The sequence below is a fragment of the Sinohyriopsis cumingii genome, chromosome 10 (genome assembly GCF_028554795.1).
Source record: "Sinohyriopsis cumingii isolate HCF-2022 chromosome 10, ASM2855479v2, whole genome shotgun sequence".
In the NCBI taxonomy this organism is placed as follows: Eukaryota; Metazoa; Mollusca; class Bivalvia; order Unionida; family Unionidae; genus Sinohyriopsis; species Sinohyriopsis cumingii.
Window position 1 is genome coordinate 59472222 of NC_142970.1, and position 20352 is coordinate 59492573.

Genomic DNA, 20352 nt, shown 5'->3' on the forward strand with positions numbered 1-20352 from the left:
ACTCTTTCATATATAAAACTGCAGGCATCACATAATGCTTACACCCTCTCTATTTTTCCAAATAAAATGCATCTAATGATTTGAAGAGTAGAGCAAAAGGGACAGATAACACTTATTTTTCGTTAAGTACAGAAGCGGAGTTGATCAAATGGAAAAATTGAAAAATTGCAAATTTTATAGATTTAAGAAGTTTTTAAGTTGAGAAAAAACATCTCAGAGTTACTATATATGATCCTTGGTGCGACTTCTCCAGGCGAAGTGGGGCGACTTCTTCGACCACCATGGGGCGACTTCTCCTGACACCTGTGATGAGTTCTCCCAGGGCGAGTTCTCCATGGGGCGAGTTCTCCGCTATTTGAGCGTATGCATTTGGGTTACCCCCATCCGTGCGTACGTACTAAATGGACGGTCCCTAACCTTTCTAGTGTCAGTTCTCTTCAACAAGCTAAGCTAAGTTCTATTAACTTCACAGTGAAATGTCTAGTTTGAGTTAACCTCAACAAACACGAGTTCTATTCAACTCACAGAAGACTCCAGTTTAAGTTTTGTTCAAGACACTAGTCCTATATCTATTTAGTATACCATATACTTTCCAGCTTGAGTTATTTTCAACGAGTTAGTTTTAGCTTTGTTCAGTTCACAATAGACCTTCCAGTGTAAGCTATCTTCAACAAGCTTGTTTTTATTCTCTTCAATCGAAAATAGTTTTGTCCAGCTTGCTCCTAACCATTAAATACCATTATGTGTCTTACACCATCCATGTATACAAAAGGTAGTATATCTTTTTAACAGTTATATTTTTGTTACAAAGATTGATAGTCTACCTGGTACTAGAACTGCAACATATTATTATCTTTTAATTATATATGATAAACAAAACATACTCGTTTATTAACCATTAACATCGTTGATATTTAGCTCCATTTTAAATTCTCCGAATATTCCTTACATATACACGTTTCTTTTGTGCATAAAATGTGAATGACTGACCCTGTCGTCTTCTATATATTTGGCTGATCTCGTTTATCCCGTTTTTAGACCGTTTTGCACGATTATATGACCCACACATAAACATTGGACAAATTAAATTAAGTTGAGGTCGTATTGTTTTGGGGTCGAAATGTTCGGGCCGCATTGTCCTTGGGGTCGAAATGTCAGGGCCGAATTGTCCTTGGGGTCGAAATGTCCGGGCCGAATTGTCGCTGGCGTCGAAATGTTCAGACGGAATCATCTTTGGGGTCGAAATGTCCAGGCTGAATTGTCCTTGGGGTCTAAATGTCCAGGCCGAATTGTCGTTGGCGTCGAAATGTCCCGGCCGAATTTTCCTTGGGGTCGAAATGTCCGGGCCGAATTGTTGTTGGCGTTGAAATGTCCAGACCGAATAGTCTTTGGGGTAGAAATGTCCGGACCGAATTATCCTTGGGGTCAAAATGTCCGGGCCGAATTATCTTTGGAGTTAAAATGTCTTGGCGTCGAAATGTCCTCGGGTTGAAATTTCTAGGACCTTCAGCAAGTTAGTTTAGCTTAATTCACAATAAACTTCCAGTGTGAGTTATCTTTAACTAGCAAGCTTGAGTTTTATTCCATTCATTGTAGATTCTACAGTATGAGTTGTCTTCTTCAAACTAGTTTTATTTCTATTAAATTCAAAGTAGACTTTCCAATGGCAGTTATCTTCATGAAATTAGTTTTATCTCTGTTCAATTTGCAGTAGCCTTTCAGTGTGAGTTTAGTACACTAAATTCGTCTAACTAGTTATATATTTGTGATAACAGTATCAAGTTTACATTGTGTTACGATTATACGGCCATAAAATAAGTTACAAAAAAGATCGAAAACCAAACAAGTGTGGTAAAGTTTAAAACAACATTTATTTCCCTGAAATACAAAATGGAAAGGTACAAATAACGTACAGTATGGTGAATGGAATCTGTAACAGTGTTAAATGTTCTATCAATTATAAAGCTATTGAATAATCCAAACGAGTTCCAGTAGTATTCCATATGATCTGCAATGTACTGACAGAGCAACAGTAGAAAATGATCACATTGACATGATCCCAAAATGTTTTTAAATAAATTCACAGTAATTCAGTAACAGCTAGTGAATATCAAAATGTTTTCAAATGACTGTTAGAGCACTGTAATTCCAATGAATGATAATTATATATATTAACCCTCTAAATATTATTTCCAAGGCTAGTAGTACTAAGCTGAATGCCCAATTCATCGTAATAATTCACTTATACAGATAACAAATATTAAATACAGAATATTTCGCAATAGATCATCTCGACTGTCAACATGGTCATGTGAGTTACACTACCTAATCAGGTCATGTGGGTTACACTACCCAATCAGGAATTTGGTCAGCCTGGCCGTTCAGAAATCATGCCTTAAAGTTAGGTTGCTTGATGTTCATTTCGGATTAATGGTACAATAGTGTCGAGACAAGAACTTGGGTGGCTCGTTCCGCGATTTGAGTTTGATTTTAATATTGCAGAGATATTACAATTGTTTTTGAAACTGAGTTTCCACTTTTGGTTTGAATATTTTTTCTCTGGTATTTTAATGTCACACAAGTGGAAAATGTACAGTGGGACTAATAAGCTTTCGCCAGGACATAAAAATAGAGAATTTTGTCCCACATCCTATGCAGGAAAGGTTATAAAACTTTGTTCCAGAACCTACCTAGGAAGTGTTATAGAACTTTGTCCAAGCGCCTACTCAGGAAGGGTTATACTCTTTAGAAAAGTATGTGTTGCTTGAGCGTGCCAAATATTATGATCTTTCTGAAGCGAAGGCTTCTATAATAAAGCAAAAAGTAAAGAATATTTTTATTCTTTATATGGTGAAAAGGAGTAGTATTGATGATTAGGTTTGATAAGAGGGTATCTATCCGGTTTGGACATGAAAGTAAGGGAATTGCAGTTGAAAACGAGATGGAAGTTGAGCTAATTTAGAGAGCTCCATATAGGAGGTAAATGAAATGCAGAGAAAAATATTAGATTAGAGAAATGTTAATGATGAGATAGAGCATTGGACATTGTTATTATAACATGCATTTATTTTCAAAGCTCGTAAAGTCTTCACTTTACTCTTGGTAGAACAAATGGATATTTATAATAATGTCGTCAAAGAATTCTGTTGAAGGGTTATGAGTTGGTGCCTGATTCCATTTTTGAAAAGTTTAGAAATTGTAGGAAAGGAACTTGTTAGACTTGTGTTGGGGAAAAAGATCCACCGTTTAATAGATGGCCTACATACAAAAATGTTGACAAAGTTTATGATAAACACAGACAACTCATATTGATTGAAGTTGTCAAGAATTGCGTCCATAGTAACGTTAAGTCCTACCTTGATGAGAACAAGGTTGAAACAATAGCATATGATTTGTTCATAAATCTTCCTCTCACGGGTTTTTGCTATAAACAAATTGAGTCTCACGAGAGTACTTTTTTCCCTCCAAACTGGTGCAGCTATTAGGAATCCAACTTCTGGTAAGTCTCATCAGAAATCCTTATCTGCTGCTACTTGCACACATTGTAATAAGAAACCGCAGGTAATTTGTAATTGCTACAGGTTGAAATTTTGGCAACATAATAAAGACAGCTGTTCCTAATGCTCTTGTTTCTAAGAGGTCAGGGTCACGGTTACGTATTGAAAGAAATACATTTGTTTAATCTAGCAAAACCAGTTCAATTTTGTTTGAGAGAATGATGAACCATTTATGTCGAAAGGTTCTGGATCACTTGTTGGTGATTATGCCAAGCCTATTCTTACTAAGTTGAGCTTTTCAGAGTTGTGTATTGTCAAGTACTTTGCCATTTTCTGATCAGTTTTCTGCTAGTGAAAGTGTTTCTTATTCAGAGTGTAGAGTGCGGATTTTTGTTAATATTCCTATCCATTGTGCCTTTTTTGTCACCGGACGTAGTTTCAAGACTCGTGACTTCTTTGCCCCATGAATATGTTTTTTGTTACAAGGTAATGACCTAAACAGGGATAAGGTTGTGATAAATCCACTTGTAACTGATAAGCCTTGTTTGGAACAAAGAATTGATCCTGTTAAAATTGAAATCCCTGGGTCTTATGATGTTTGTAAAGTTGCTAAAGCTATGGTAAAGAAAGCTCTTGAGAATGATGTTGCTCCATGTACAGATCAATCAAGAAGTAACGATCACAGTGATACTCTTTTTACGCAATAAAAAGAGAATCATTATTTGCCTCACAGGAACAAGATTCAAAGTTCTATTACGTTGAGAGGGCTATTAGTGAAACTGAAACCACACGAGTACCAACCTGTTTGTGAAAATGGGGTCCTTATGGGGAAATGGAGGCCACCTAAAGTACCAATTGGTTATGAATGAAAGTGCAATATCACATTGTTGTTCCTATGTCATATCGACAGGAAACACTTCATCTAATTATTGAAAGGTAGTTGTCTGGTCATTTCAGAGTCAGTATGACTTGTCACTTTTATTGACCCAAAATTAAAAGTGATAATTATACATACTGTAGATCGTGGCACACTTGCCAATGTTAGGAAAATCCAATCAGAATATACCTGCATTTGACAAGCCATTTAGTAAAACAACGGCAGATTTTGTCGGTCCATTACCTAAGACCAAGTTAGGTTACCAATGCTTTTTGAACATAATTTTTGCGTCCACAAGATTTTCAGAGGCTATTCCTTTGAGGAGTTTTAAGCAACCAGGACCATATCAAAAATGTTCATAAAGATTTACACGTTTTTTGGCCTTCCCAAATCTGTCAAATCTGAAGTTTTCCAGGAAATTATGCGTGAATTAGGCATCCAGCTGTGCAAACCTTCTGTATATTACCCTGAACATCAAGGGGCTTTGGAAAGATTTCAAACGTATTAAAGAATATGATTGGGTCGTATTCCTTTCACACATGAAAAGACTGGAAAGAGTGTGTTCATTTGTTGTTGTTTGCTGTTAGGGAATCAGTTCAGATCCTCTTTAGGTTAGGTATCATGGTCCTGTTAAAGTAAAAAAGCAAGTGTCTTAAACTACGTTATGAATAAACCTGAAAGGAGGAAACAAACTTTGCCACGTAAATGTGCCAAAAGAATATGTAAATATAGTTAGCAATTAACATTTTTCAATCAATTTATTTGTAGCTATCCCATCCAATGAGGATTTAAACGATGACATGAAATCGGACTTCAGAGATTTTGCTGTAACCAATCTTCAAAATTCAGAAATATTGGACAATCTAGTCCAGAAACTTTAGCATCTGATGCCACAAGAAAATACTGAATTAAAACAGTTATTAAGTGAATATGAGCACTTGTTTCCAGACGCTACAACACGAACATATAAACTATACCACGACGATGAAATTGATGTTAACTTAGGATTAATAAGCAAACATGTCACAGCTATTGTTAAAACAAATGACACTTGGATGGCTAGGAATACCCTGTGTGATGATACGAATCGGAGTTCCATCCAATTTCAATTGATGGATGTTGTGTGACAAGCATGCCGCCACAAATAAACGTTGAAATTTTATAAATCAATTTATGCACTTGATCCAAGAATTACACGTTTTTAGAGAGCGAAAATGTGTTCAATAAGACAATTAGCATTTAAAATATTAGTAACAAAATTATCCTTACAAACTATATTCGTGAATATAATACACACAATATAGAAATAGGTACTACCCGAGCTAGGTAAGGGTTACGTTCCTAGGACCTCAAAAAAGGCGCTTTTTACGAAAGTTGGGTTTTACTAGGATACATATTGCCTTGACATCATGATGAAGGGTAACTTTAGCAAAACACAACATAAAATATCTACACAATTATGAAAAAATATCGCAGAAATGATTTAAACATGTCCACGAGAGGAGCGGCGGAAAAACGTGTACACATACGAATTATGAACTATCTGTTTACACATTCCATAATTTGCAAAGGTTCTAACTTGCTATGAAATAAATTTATTTTGCTGGGTCATTTAGAATATGTGATATGCCATGTATAAAAATAATGCATCTCTCCATCTTCCCAGTATATAGTATGAGAAAGACTTAATCATGACTAAATGTTAGCTGGTAGATTTGTCTTGCCTCTGAATAAGAGCTCCCTACAACAAACATGTCACAGCTATTGTTAAAACAAATGACACTTGGATGGCTAGGAATACCGTGTGTGATGATTCGAATCGGAGTTCCGTCCGAATCCAATTGATGAATGTTGTGTGACAAGCATCCCGCCACATAGACGTTATCGTCCCTGTCTGTCGAAACACCCTCAGGACCCTTCAGACTGTCAGAACTGTATACATACATCCTCGTGCCATCCATTGCAAAACAGTAAAGGGAACTAGCATTCCATATTGTTATGTAGACACGTGTAAAGGATGCATTCAGAGCGGCATAAGTCGATGATGGTTTACACTGACACTCAAACTTATGACAGGAATTTCCCTCTCTATCGTTCATCACCACACCCCAGTAATGTTTGCCTTCATCATTACAAGAACCACATGCAACGATCTTCCCTTTCCCAGCATAGGCGATACCCCAAAAGCCAAATCTGGTTTGAACACTCCTGGTGGGTTGGATAATCCCACTTGTTACAGACATGTACTGAAGCTTCTTCTGATACGGTAAAGAGACTGCTACCTCGTGATGATCCACTACACATATATCCCATGGATCCCCTGGTAGTGTTAAGCTGGCAATGTATTGATACGAGGAGTCTAGCAGAAGAACTCTCTTGTTATTCCAGTCCGCCAGCATTATTTGACCCTCCGATATAAACGTAACACCTGTATACATGGGAGGTTTATCATCAGGTCCTTTTATCTCCACGTACTTGTCCGCATCAACCTGACGTTCACTTAATGGTTTCTCTGCTGTAGATAAATGGAGAATTCTACGTTCTTTTGTGCATACCACGCTCCCAATATCAGCTGTCTCCTCCAGGATGTGCTGGATTTGTGGGTCAATTTCAAGATTTAAACTGATCATCTCCGTCTCACAGAACTTCTCTTTAATCTGTTCGTAGTACAAATTCACCTGCGATATCATTCTATCAGCAATGATAAATATCTGAAAAGATATTTATACATTGTAAAAGTAAAACGAATTGACTTGATTAAATGAATAAATCAGAATGAAATGTATCAGTTTTATGTTCCACACGCTTTAGTTACCAAACTGTAGTAAGCATCAAAACTTCTCTCGAGAAGTGGTTTTATGGAATAGGGGAAGGTTTTTTATAAAGCGATTACAAATGTATGGAATCACTGACTCTTTGTTCATAATATTACAAGTTGCCGGTGGTTGTAAAACAGTCAAGCGTTGAAAAGATGTTTTCGTGTCTTGATAATATAATTAAATCATAGATTTATTTTGAAAGGAACTCTGCTCTGCCGCGTGATATTTTTCTTATAGAAACTAAAAGGCAGAATTCAAACTCAATTTGGACACAGATTCAGGTGCTAAAACCGATAGTTGTAACTAAATGTATAGTCCCATTATAAATGAAGGAATAGTCCCTATTACAATTTATGTTTTGAATAATCTGAAGGAAAAAATGAAAGATAGCTAATATTTTGCAACATAGCAACGTATCCTCCACCCGCTTTTTGTAAGTTTCTGTTTAGCATCAACCTAACACGCTAACCTAGCTCAAGGAATTAATATTACATAAAATATTTGATTTTTCAAGATGAGCAACGTGTATTTGCTGGTGTATATATCTCTCTCTTGTCAGTTTTGATAATGTTTGTCATCAGTTCAAATCACTTTGGAATAAATGCAGTAATCGCTGCAAACTACTTACTGTTTTGTAAACAAAGAGGAGTTAATGGAAAACCCATCCATGAACAAATGCAATCGCAATAGTCGGTATATTGTTACGAATCTATGGTACTAAACTAAGTAACACAAAAGGAAATACCAACAAATTTGATTGAACTTAACAAATATTTTGAATTTTCTAAGTTATAAAATTAAAATTTACAGTATTATGAAATAAGTCCAAAATAATTCTAAAGCTTTTAACACAAGTCCTAATCAATAGTGTTCCGAATTATTTCAGTGTCCCGAATGTGTTTATGTTCCAAGAGCCTTGAATATACAGAATGGCATCGGAATTGACATATTATAAAGGCATTGACCCAAACTGTTTTGAATAAATTCACTAAAGTCCCAGAAAAAATATTTTCATCCAAAGTCAATGAGTACTTTATAGTTTCAAATGAATAATCAAAACAAGTGTTTCCTCTCAAATTATATATGAACACAACATTACATACATGTGTAGTCTGCTATTAAAACAAAAAACAGAGGAAAGTAGGAATGAATTTATTTTCAGACGTCTTCGTCCTTATATACACCTTACGGCTCTACGTCGCAATATTTCCTACTTGGTCTATGCCACATACTTTACTTTACATTGCCACGTCGCAAAAACCACACATGACATAGGGGGCGCTCTATGTATAGTATGAACTTAAGAAAAAGTGACAGGTGTAAAGTGAATTTGTTTTTAATTCCAACATGCACATTGAAGAAAATATGTGCATACCTTCGTTTTACTTTCATGTACTGTCGTTGAAATTTAATTGGATATTGAACTTGTGGAAATTGTACATAATCTAAGTACACAGCGAACTGAAATGACTGTGCTTTATATGCGCAAAAGATCAGCTTGAATTAATCTAAAGTATACTATCATTAGCAGTTCTTAAAATGAATTTTGCCACACTAGACACTACTAGCTTTTGAAAATGCAATGAATGAATTACAAAATATATAAAATGTGGGCGAGTTATCCGATATTTTTTTTCAAAACTGAACTCTGAAACCAGAAAATGACTATGCAGCGCAAAAACTTTTTTTTTAATTATAGGTGCACATCAGAACTAAGGCCAAGCTGTGTACTTTTAACCAATGAGGAAAACCTAGGATTTATATATATATATATATATATATATATATATATATATATATATATATATATATATATATATATATATATATATATATATTCATTCATATCTTTCTTGTTACCATCATGGATTTTCTTCAGGGAGATGTAAACTACTACATTTAAAGTAATTTTGTAAAAGAACACATTAACGTTATTTGCCAATTATACGTTATTTGCCAATTATGTCACTCTTTATAGGGCGAGATATAAGCAATCTCCTAACAGCTAAATACATCACTTAGATACAAATACACATTTGTAAGAGTAAAGAAATCATTAAAAACACTTCATAGTTCCAAAAAGCTAACGAAATATTAGACAGAACCCTATTCACTATAAGTGCTGTACAATATGTTATAAAAGTTTATCAAAGTCCACATGTACAGAGTTCTGATTGAATTCCAGTGGTATTCCAAATAAATTCCAATATTGAATGCGTTGATGTGCCTGTAGTCTTGAATGTGATACTGTGTCAATGTCCTGGAATGTGGCGATGTGTTAACAATATTTTAATGTATCACAATACTATAATCCAAAGTGTCATTGACTGAACTCACTATAATTCCAAATGAATGATTTAGTTCAAGAAGTATTAATGCGCACTTTGTAATTCCAGTGAACATTTTAAATCAATCACCCAAACTAAGAACTGATCACAAGAAAAGACTGGTTCCACTACTGATTGTAAGGTAGGAATTAGTAAGTTTGTAATTAAACAACACTGATATAAAAAACTAAGATACAATAACAGCGCTAGGATGTAGGTCAGAATGCTTTGTAAAACATTCAAAGCTGTCAACAAGTTTAGGAATTTCGAAGAGGAAAACTAATGTCATAGACTCAGATTCAAATAAACGTGTTACTTCCAATAATAATGATTTGAATATTTCTTCCATAATTACAAAGAGTTATTAGCTATGAATTGTGTTGTTGCAAAATTAATTTTAGGTTTACCATTAGCTTGATTTTAGACTAAAATACAGATATATATATATATATATATATATATATATATATATATATATATATATATATATATAAAGCTAACAAACTATGCAAATTATATATACATAACACTTTGATTATCTTACATTTCCATAAAACTTAATCAAGTTTCCGGAGCCTCCCTTCCTATAAAGTAAATATTAATTAGTTACACCAGGTTATACTTTTTTTCATCTTCATATTTGTAAATTACCTTAATGTCAAGAATGCTCTTTTTCCCAAAACGTTCTTTAGTTATCAATACCTCAAGTTATATGTTCACAAGTTCGAACCATTGGGGAGATATTTGTGTTTCGTGATTATAAGTTGTCAATAAAGGAATTCGAATGAAAGATGATTAATCATTTCACGCTTACCTACCTTGATAGGACTTTTTCCTTTTGCTGTCGGTATTCCTTGACTGATAATGTTCTCTAAGTAGTTTTGTCTGAAACTGATACTGCTGTAATTCTGCGATATCTGTCATTGTGCATATTTTCCCATTATTACTCATTAGGCAAGATTAAAAATAATATTCATTTTTATATGTTTTACAAGACAACATTTAAATCTTGGGTATTTACTTGTGTTAGTTGGTTGTGTAAATACAATACCAGTATAAATATGGGATCCAGAAAATTTGACGAGTATGCCCAGGTAAGGAATACTACTTTTGCTCTAATTTTATGTGAACTTTATAGCTGTAGATAAGTTATTAGGTTCCAAGAAGAATTCTTATGTAGATATAGTGTTCGATATTATCAAGCAGTCATCTAAATTATCTCATCCAGTTCTTTCTCAAATAATCCCATAATGTCTGTTTCAAGTACCACAAGAAGAATGTAGCATTCGTCGGTGGCATCGTGGTGGCAATATGTTTTTATTCTGTACATAGTAATTTCAATACAGTAAAATGCATTATCTTGAAATGTTACTTTAAAGGAATGAAACAGACATTCATCATTGAATCGTGAATATATGATTCCATATTTTTATTTAGCCACAATGTCACTACTTCAATGCCACGTTACGCAAAATATTTATATAAATGCACTATATCATAAGGATTGAGCCTTAACCCTGGGTCACAATGTCTGCTAATTGTAGCTGAAAAAAATTATGTCATCCTTTTTGAAACAATGCACTTCGTTGCAAGGTGGCATCAAGCAAAATGACTAATTATTTTGTACAGCTGTTGGATTCTCATACAGTAGATTGCACTTTTAAGCATTCATGCCTGTTTATTTTTATACATTTTTAATTTTGCTGCTGAATTTCTTCCGTTATGATATTATTTTTATGGATTGTCTGGAGCAGGTAAATGAAAAGTTTAAAAATTCATTGAATAATCATTGTCTTCTTCATACAAATACTTTCCATAATTTGTTAGTCACATGGTATCTCAGACCTCATGTATCTGTGTTGACTTATCCGCATGTTTCCTGGTTAAAAAATATATTTTAGCATTTAATATATTTGTCCCACTAACAAAACCATTGTTTCATAATTTTGGACAGCTCCTCCTTTGTCAGCCCCCTCGATAATAATGTATTTATTTTCTGACAAAAATTTAAAAGCTAGACTGTTCTTTTTTGACAAGTGTTTTGTTTCCTTTGAGATTGCTTTAGTGGTTTTTCTCTTAAGGGGTGAATAATATATTTTATGACATAGAACGTTTTGATGGATTCCACCCCGTTTTGTTTCTAAGACAAGGCGTTGGTAATGGCAGGTGGACACAGTGGGATTCAGGCTCTCTACTCAGTGTAGAAAAATACTTAAAGATCTTGGAATGTTTTTTGTTTCTTCGATAAATGAATTACATGCTTGTCCACATGTCATTGTAAACCAAATACAAATTTTGTCAGACAATATAGATTCAGAATTCATAACCGAATATCCAGCATCACAAAACGCCTCACTGTGTATGATGATGAATCACTTCAATGAAGAAATCAAACAATAAACAATGATGCCAAACTTTAAACAAACAAGAAACAGCCGTATTACTGAGAAGAAAAAAATATAATCGTATTGATCAAAGTACCCACAATCTGATAACGAAACGGCCTCTAGTCAGACAGATAGGGGTAAACTAAAAATTGACAAACCAATCCGCACTAAGGAAAGTTACAAAGATCCCCAGACAGTTCAAAATCGACTCAGTCATGCACCTACCCCTCCTCACCAACAAAGACCCTGATTACAGGATCATCTCTCCCGAAATGAATCAACACCAGAAGATTTTCCTGTGATGTACATATCAAATAATACCTTGGACTCCCACTCACATTCTCAAAACAATACTGAACAAACTTGACCTCAATAAATACCATACAGTTATTGTCCAAGTATGCGAAAATGACGATGGTAGAGGTCTGGAACAAAATCGAATTGAGACCAAATGCAAGTCACTTTACAACTAATTGCTTGTCCAGTTAAATTATGTCGTTTTATCTTACTCAATTCCAACAAGACGGGACGTGTATATGACGCAGTATGATGCCATATTGGTAAATATTGTCAGATTGTTCAAAGTACCATGGATATTAAACCACAATTCACTTTGCTAGTGTCGGTTTAGCTGCCATCTACTTCCTTTCACCGTGACCAGATTCAACCAGAAGACGCAGGCACAGACAACCTATTGAAACTTATGCACAGAGTTACTCCATTACTCCAATCAAAATCGACTAGCGTGAGTAAGCGCTACTTATATGTGCAGTACCAGAATAGGCAACAGAAAGACCCTAGAGGTAAAATGCAAGCCCGTATTAGGTGGGAAAGGAACCAATGATGATAATTCATGTACCTCAGTCAAACAAAGGTATTATTTTTTGGTGATATTTGTTCTGTTTCTCTAAATGTACAGTGTATTTTAATTCTCATTGTACATTCTCAGATTTTAATGGCTCTTCATCTAGCTCGGAAACGAATAATAAATCTGTCCTCGATTCTACAACGGCTGGGGAAAATGTACACTGTACATAATTGTCTTTTTCAAAAAAAGTTATGCAACTTTTCAGTCTCAACGTAAGACACATGTTACCAAAATCATATGAACTAAGGCGTATGAGATAAAACAAATCAAACCATGAAATTAATTGGACTATGTGAAATATTTTTAGATTTTAATATACCTGACTATGCTATTTCTGTTAGTTACTCTACATTGTAAAGGTGGGGTCGTCATCAAAGCACGAGAGGAGGGATAGTCTTGTATGTTTCAAACAGTGTAATATATAAAGTAGACCAGATTTCGAAATATCAACTGTATAATCAATATAGAACGAGTTAACTTTCCTTAAAAGTTAATCTTTTTATATATGTTCTGCTTACCGACCTTCAAACTCCATCTCAGCATGGACTGATCAATTTGAATACGAGCTAGAAGTTACTTTGTCTTTCAACAACGACTTATTTATCAAGGGTGGGCTTTAATACCGATGTCCTCTTCGATACTAACACTATTGTAATACAACTGCATGACCTTACTCGGGTAATCAATGTTCCAACAAAAGTAACAGCCTGTACTTTTATCCTGATCAACCACATCTACACTACCCATCATTACCCACCATTACATTCTCTACGTGATAAACGTACTCTGTATACCTAATAGTGATCCATATTCCATACGTGCAACCGAACTATCACAAAGCTCACTAAGTTTCTCTAATATAGACCCTGATTATGATTTGCCTATATGGAAACAGTTTTTTTCCTACTATCCCAAATAAACATGCTCCTATACAAATCAAAAGAATTAAACGATCAAACGAACCAGATTCAAAATTAAACAGCTAAATCATAAGCAACCGTTAACACCAGTATAGAAATTCAACAACGAAATCATAAAGCAACGATTAACACAATTCATTGTTAGTAATTGTTCTCATGGCGAATGATAACTATTTCTGGCATTTGATAATTTTCATTTCATCTATGCGTATTGCCACGTTGTTCTATTTCTGGGTTGTTCAATCTGTTAATCTATTTCTGGCTTGTTCCATATGTTGTCCTATATTTGGGTAGTTCCATCTGTTTTCCGCGTGCTTCCATCTGTTATCATATGTTCCGGTTGTTCCATTTGTTGTTCTATTTCCGCGCTGTTCAATATATTCTTCAATTTCTGGATTGTTTTATCTGTTCCTAAATTCCGGGCTGCTACATCTATTGTTCTATTTCTGAGTTGTTCCATCTGTTGCCTTATTTCAGCACTGTTCAGTCTATTGTTCTGTTTCTGGGTTATGTTATCTGTTGTCCTAAATTCCTGGTTGTACCCTCTGTTCTATTTCCTGGTTGTTCCATCTGTTGTCCTTGTTCATGGTTGTTCCATCTGCTGTCCTATTTCCGAGTTCTTATATATCTTGTCTCATTTCAGGGTTGTTCCATCCGTTATTATATTTCTGAGTTTTTCGTGTGTTATCATATTTCCCGGTTGTTCCATGTGTTGTCTTATTTCCAGGTTGTTAAATCTGTTATCCTATATCCTGGTTGTTCCAACTGATTGCTGAATACAGCTTTACTCTTTAATAGGAAGACTTTCCCGAATTGATTTGTTGTTGCATTTTATTCAGTTTCATGTACTATTTAAGTTAAACAAGGTAACTTGGTGACATTTAGCTAATTTTCTCCCAACTTCATCTAATATTGTTGGTGTCGGTAATGTGAAACATACTTGACTTCGCTTTCAGTGAAGTCCACAACTTTGGAACCGTTGGCTTTGTGGCCTTGAAAACATTTGTTAGTTAATATTATCCTCGAGATATATAAATTTAAAGACTTTGAAACATTTTCTAATCGATTCAATAGGATTTAGATATTTAATGAATGTTTTATGATTTGTCTTATCGAATTAACCTTTACCTTCAATTCTACCAGTTTGATCCACGCAACATTTGTGTTTGCGTTTTGTATATCTATGTCATATCATCTTAATTCCTTCCCGATTTCGACTGTAAAACCATCAAATTATGTCATATTTAATTATTAATTCAGATATATTTATGTCGTACATCAGACATCAAGTGATATGATATCTAGTCATTAATTCAGATTATATAAGCCGTATCCCGTATATCAGTCATCAAGTGATATCATATTAAGTCGTTACTTCAGATGTCTCTATGCCCTATCCCGTATATCAGTCATCAAGTGATACCATATCAAGTCGTTAATTCAGATGTCTCTATGCCCTATCCCGTATATCAGTCATCAAGTGATACCATATCAAGTCGTTAATTCAGATGTCTCTATGCCCTATATCGTACATCAGTCATCAAGTGATATCATATCTAGTCGTTAATTCAGATGTCTCTATGCCCTATATCGTACATCAGTCATCAAGTGATATCATATCTAGTCGTTAATTCAGATGTCTCTATGTCACATCATCTACATACTGATCATCATCATTGAAAAGTTGTGTGCAAACATTTATTTGAATGGTTGCCTGTTTAATTGGATAGTATTCCTGCTTAATTGGATGGCATATCTATTTTATTGAATGGCATGCCTATTTCATTAAATGCTCAAAGTCATCCACGTATTCGTATTTTATTTATTTGATAAATTTTGCATCTTTAAAATTTCTTGCTAAATGTGTGAAAGCATGACTTATAATTTGTTTATACAAGATTCCAAACGTACGATTTGCAAATGATCTCTTTTCTGGCTTTAACGAATGTGTAACCTTTATAGTTCTTATTAAATAATGTAAATTTTATATGGTTATTCTGCAGTACTTTCACATGACACTATGCATAAAAAAGTCTTGAAAATGTCATACACAGATGACTGCGTGGAGCTCATTGTCATGTAGGTATCGTCCAAGCACGTATTAAAACCCCAATGCCGCCGTCACATGGAAAGGTCGTATATGCCAAATCATCTTAATAATGCTGAATATTGACAGATATTGGTCCTAAACTTCGTTGGATTCTATTAAAACCAGACAATATCATCGTTTCATCACATCATGGGGCATGCGATTTTCCAGGACATTGTTCACATGTGTACGGGTTATTCCGATGTCGATCGGTGACATCCGTGGATAGACCGATTTCACTCGAAAGCTGGAATACAAGATTTGATGACGTCACCTTTGTAAACATAAGAAGCCAACACCACGCTATTTTGGATACGGTAAGTGATCCTTGTGTTTTACGCAGTTCATATTTTGTGTATGATACGGTGCAATATGCGACCTAGCATTTACGTCCATTTTTTATTTCTTTTAAAGCACAACTAACGTTCATTACTGTTTTACAAGTCCGTTTCGTGTACCTACTAATTCATATAGAAATTCGCAGTAACTTGGTTTGTCCCCAGCCCAAGTTCGCACTTCAAAATATTTTCAGTACCCTAGATGAGAACCTATATTCACACAAATCTCATTTGTATCGGTTGTGCGCATTTTCTGCTCAGATCCAATTTTAAAAGGCTGGCCTGTTTTTCTTCATTCGCTTTCGAGTTATTTTGCTCGCCTCGTGCGAATGATGATGTTATTAGATTACACTAAAGGAATTTGTCGAATGTATTACATCACTGCTTTTGGAGCACTCCAGAAAAAGATCTGAATTACGAGCAACTTTGGTGACTGAATTAAGGAGTGACACCTCTTAATCTTAAACTGTATATTTTAACGTCGTGTAAAAATAATTAAGTCAGATAATCAATTTTAAGAAGTCATTTCCCTCGTTCCAGACAGCTGGTTTGTGGTTTCATGTTGCCATTATATTGACCTAAATCACCCTTTATTTATGTTATAAAAAATGTCTTGGGAACTACGGTATACCAAGGAGCGGAGAAAATACTCTTGCAATCGTACGAATCACATACGCGATTAATGGAAATGCACCAGAGCTACTGCGTTTATCAGTATAAGATTGATCAAAATTACCCAACTTCTAAATTTATTTTTTTATATGGTCAGTCTTTATCGAGCTAACCCATTGGAATGCTATTCATAAATGTACCAAACGCAGTTAAGAATTTGAGGTGAAAAGAATATTTTTTCTTTTTCTATTTTTTTGCTATTCTTGAACAGTGTTTCTTTAAGGAAATCTTGTAGTGGTACATCTAAAACAATTTCTTTTATATGCACAACATGTGTGGCTATCATTCATAACTGATGGAATGTACTAATGGTCATAGCTCATAATTGATGGGGTATACTCATAGCTATCACTCGTAAGTGATAGAGTGATACTGATAGTGATCACTCATAATTGATGGGGTATACTCATAGCCATCACTCGTAATTGATAGAGTGATACTGACAGCGATCACGAATATTGATGGGATGTACACATGGTTATCACTCGTAATTGATGGAGTGTACCCATGGCTATCACTCATAACTGATGGTGTGTACTCATGGCTTTTACTCGTAATTTATAGGGTGTACTCATGGCTATCATTCACAACTGATGGTGTGTACTCATGGCTAGGGTGTATTCATAGCAATCACTCCTAATTGATAGAGTGTGCTCATGGCTATCATTCCTAATTGATAGGGTGTACTCATAGATATCACTCCTAATTGATAGAGTGTACTCATGACTATCATTCATAACTGATAGGGTGTAGAGGTCGCTATCACTCGTAATTGATAGGGTGTACAAATGCTCTCTATGAATTGTATGTATTGACAATAAATAGCTTTGCAGGACACCTACCTTAGCCTACAATTTATATATTATACTTTCATTCCAAACGTTTACGGTCACACATCTTTTCCTTCTTTTTGCTGAAGATAACAGGAAAACACGTTCCGCATTACAGCGGCTAAGTGTAAGAAAATATGTATCAATGGGGTTACAATACTTTCCGCAGTATAGCGTCTAAGGGTAAGTAAATATACATCAATGGGATTACAATACGTTCTGCAGTATAGCGTCTAAGAGAGGTAAATATACCTCAGTGGGATTATATATGTTTTATACGGATACTATGCAGGAAACGAATACGGGTAATATTGTGTGAATTTAGATTGCGCACTGTTAGCATTTTAGTATAATCAAAGTTTTGATTAGCCTTAAGAAGCAAAGGATCCATTTTTGTACGGAAGAACTGAAATGTCTCGAATATCACGAGAGTTCACCATTAAATTTGCTGCAAAGGGTAATTCATTACTCAGACTGTTGGAAAGTATTCCCTTTAAAACGAACTGCAATGAAATGACGAAATTACCCATATGACAATGTTGAATAATAATAATAATAATAATAATAATAATAAAACCTGTTACATTATCGGTCAGAATTTAATCAGCTTTTATACACATCTTAACGTTTCTGATTCCGTTATCCCACCGTTGCTCTCTACCATAGTTGAAGAACTGGTTACGATATAAATAAACGATAAACAAGCACGAAACATTTTTATACTGAAGGAATCTAAAGAATCACAGTTGATTATTAAAAAGCTTGCTCAATTTTTATGACAAGAATATAAATGTTTACTTTAATATAACATATTATGGCATAAAAAAACAAACATACCTGCGTATCGCTACCGTATTGCATCACCGTCTCTAAGGTCACATGTGAGTTTCCCACCTCTTTTAGCAATGCCTGGCATATTTGGTTTTCTTTTTGTTTTCGAATTGCTTCTTCCCTGGCAAGTTGATTTCCTACCGACCTAACCTTGCGTTCTAAATTATCAAGAAGGCTATTTACGTTGTTCCTGATCTTTTTTATTTTGTTGGTCATTTCTTGTACTTGTGATTCAAGATTTAAAATATTTAAATCATTAATTTTCTCAAAATTCAAAAGATGATTTTCAATTTTTATCATCTTGTCGATGACAGACGCAGGTTTAAGGTCTTGTAGAAGATTTTTGGCCTCTTTCCTCGTGTCTAAAACTTGGCTGCAGCTTCTGTGATGAATGATGCAACAACTTGCACAGCAAGCAGTCTTATGTTCTTTGCAATAAAACATGAATTCTTCCCCCACATGGTCTTGACAGCGAAAATTCTTGTCCAGTCTAATACAATGCTTTGGGTTCTTTAACAGCGCCTCGTTGGTTAAGATGGAATGTTCTTTTGTTGCCTTTTGCCTCTTGTGAACATGCAGACAAGTTTCACACATTGCCTCCTCACACACAACACAGAATCCACGAGCCGTGACGGAGACACCATCAGATATACAACAGTCACAAGGTCTATGCACTTCGCTCTTTTTGCCTTGTGTCGATTCTAAAACTGAATTCCTCGAAAATAAAGAAGCCCACTGTTTTGAATATTTACTCTTCCTGGGGATGGGAACCACGTACCTGCATATTGGACATTCAAACTCTTTCAATTCCGCCTTCTTTGCAGCCGTGGACACAATATAATCTTCCAGGCATCCCTGACAAAACGAATGCAGGCAGGGCAGCTGTTTCTGTACGTTAAATTTACCCAGACATATCGGGCAACGTTGTTTCATTACATACTTGTGATTGTCTTGATCGGAAGCAGCCATTTCGAGCTAAGTATTCAGGATATTGTGAACAAAGAATATTGAAATCTTGTAGAATTTTTCTAACGACTATTGTGAAGATGCGTGCCTTCTTGTGTATGCTATATCTATACCCGAATGTACTGCGTAATTTTTATTGACTCGAACGCGACGAACAAAGTGCATGGAGATAAGCAATAAGTAGGTCAACTTACCTATATAGGTCAGTTATCGTCACTGCAAACGTATCATATCTTTGCAGGAATTGTCCTAAACATGCAACGAAACGTAAATGGTGCTTCTTAATGTCAAGTTACGAAAGTCTTTGTTCAAATTAACAACCATGCACCTACGATAAATCATGAACAAACTAATAATTATTTGACAAGAAAATATACATGCATAGTTTGACGAAATCAAACTTCTAAGTCCCAGACAGACCAATCGAATTGATCTAAATTTATATAGATACCATCTCTGATATCTTGATGAATTGCAAATACAGACGACGAGCGTGTGCGCAAATGTTTTTAGCAAGAACGTATTATTTATCTATCTGTATACCTATTCTGATTTTTGATGGAACGCCGATGGAGAGGTGACAATCAGATTCAAAGACTTAATGTGTGGGGTCATATGTGTGTATTTGTGTGCTGAACTTAACCAACATTTTGTTGAAAGCAGAGTGCTCAAGGAAAATAAAGTATATGACATTCATTCAAGATAAAACATTAATTCAATTCAACGTTATTTTCTGAGTGTGTCTTTTGCTTTCACAATTAAACCTAAGCACTAACGATATAAAGCAATCATACTGTATGATAATGACAACCGGATGACACCAGTTTGGGTTGCATCCCACAGTAAAAGTCTTAAATCTGGTACACAGGGAAAATGGTTGCAAGCACGTCGCAAACTGAAACACCGGAGATCTTCTACTTATAAAAAATAG

At 34.9% G+C, this 20352-nt stretch overlaps 1 protein-coding gene across 1 annotated transcript; it reads right to left on the bottom strand.

Moving 5' to 3' along the window:
* Positions 1-1852: 1852 nt before the first annotated feature.
* Positions 1853-19527, bottom strand: LOC149790210 (uncharacterized). The gene is made up of 2 exons (XM_089972218.1): positions 18462-19527; positions 1853-7085 (listed from the first exon to the last, which is right to left on the bottom strand). Exons 1-2 carry the CDS (start codon positions 19422-19424, stop codon positions 6060-6062), a joined length of 1989 nt encoding a protein of 662 aa, XP_089828344.1. The 5' UTR covers positions 19425-19527; the 3' UTR covers positions 1853-6059.
* Positions 19528-20352: the final 825 nt, after the last annotated feature.

Coding starts and splice junctions, on each gene's coding strand:
- LOC149790210 (XM_089972218.1), bottom strand. CDS start 19,424: ATGGCTGCTTCCGATCAAGACAATCACAAGTATGTAATGAAACAACGT. Junction 7,086..18,461: donor AATACGGTAGCGATACGCAG/GTATGTTTGTTT, acceptor ATATCTTTTCAG/ATATTTATCATTGCTGATAG.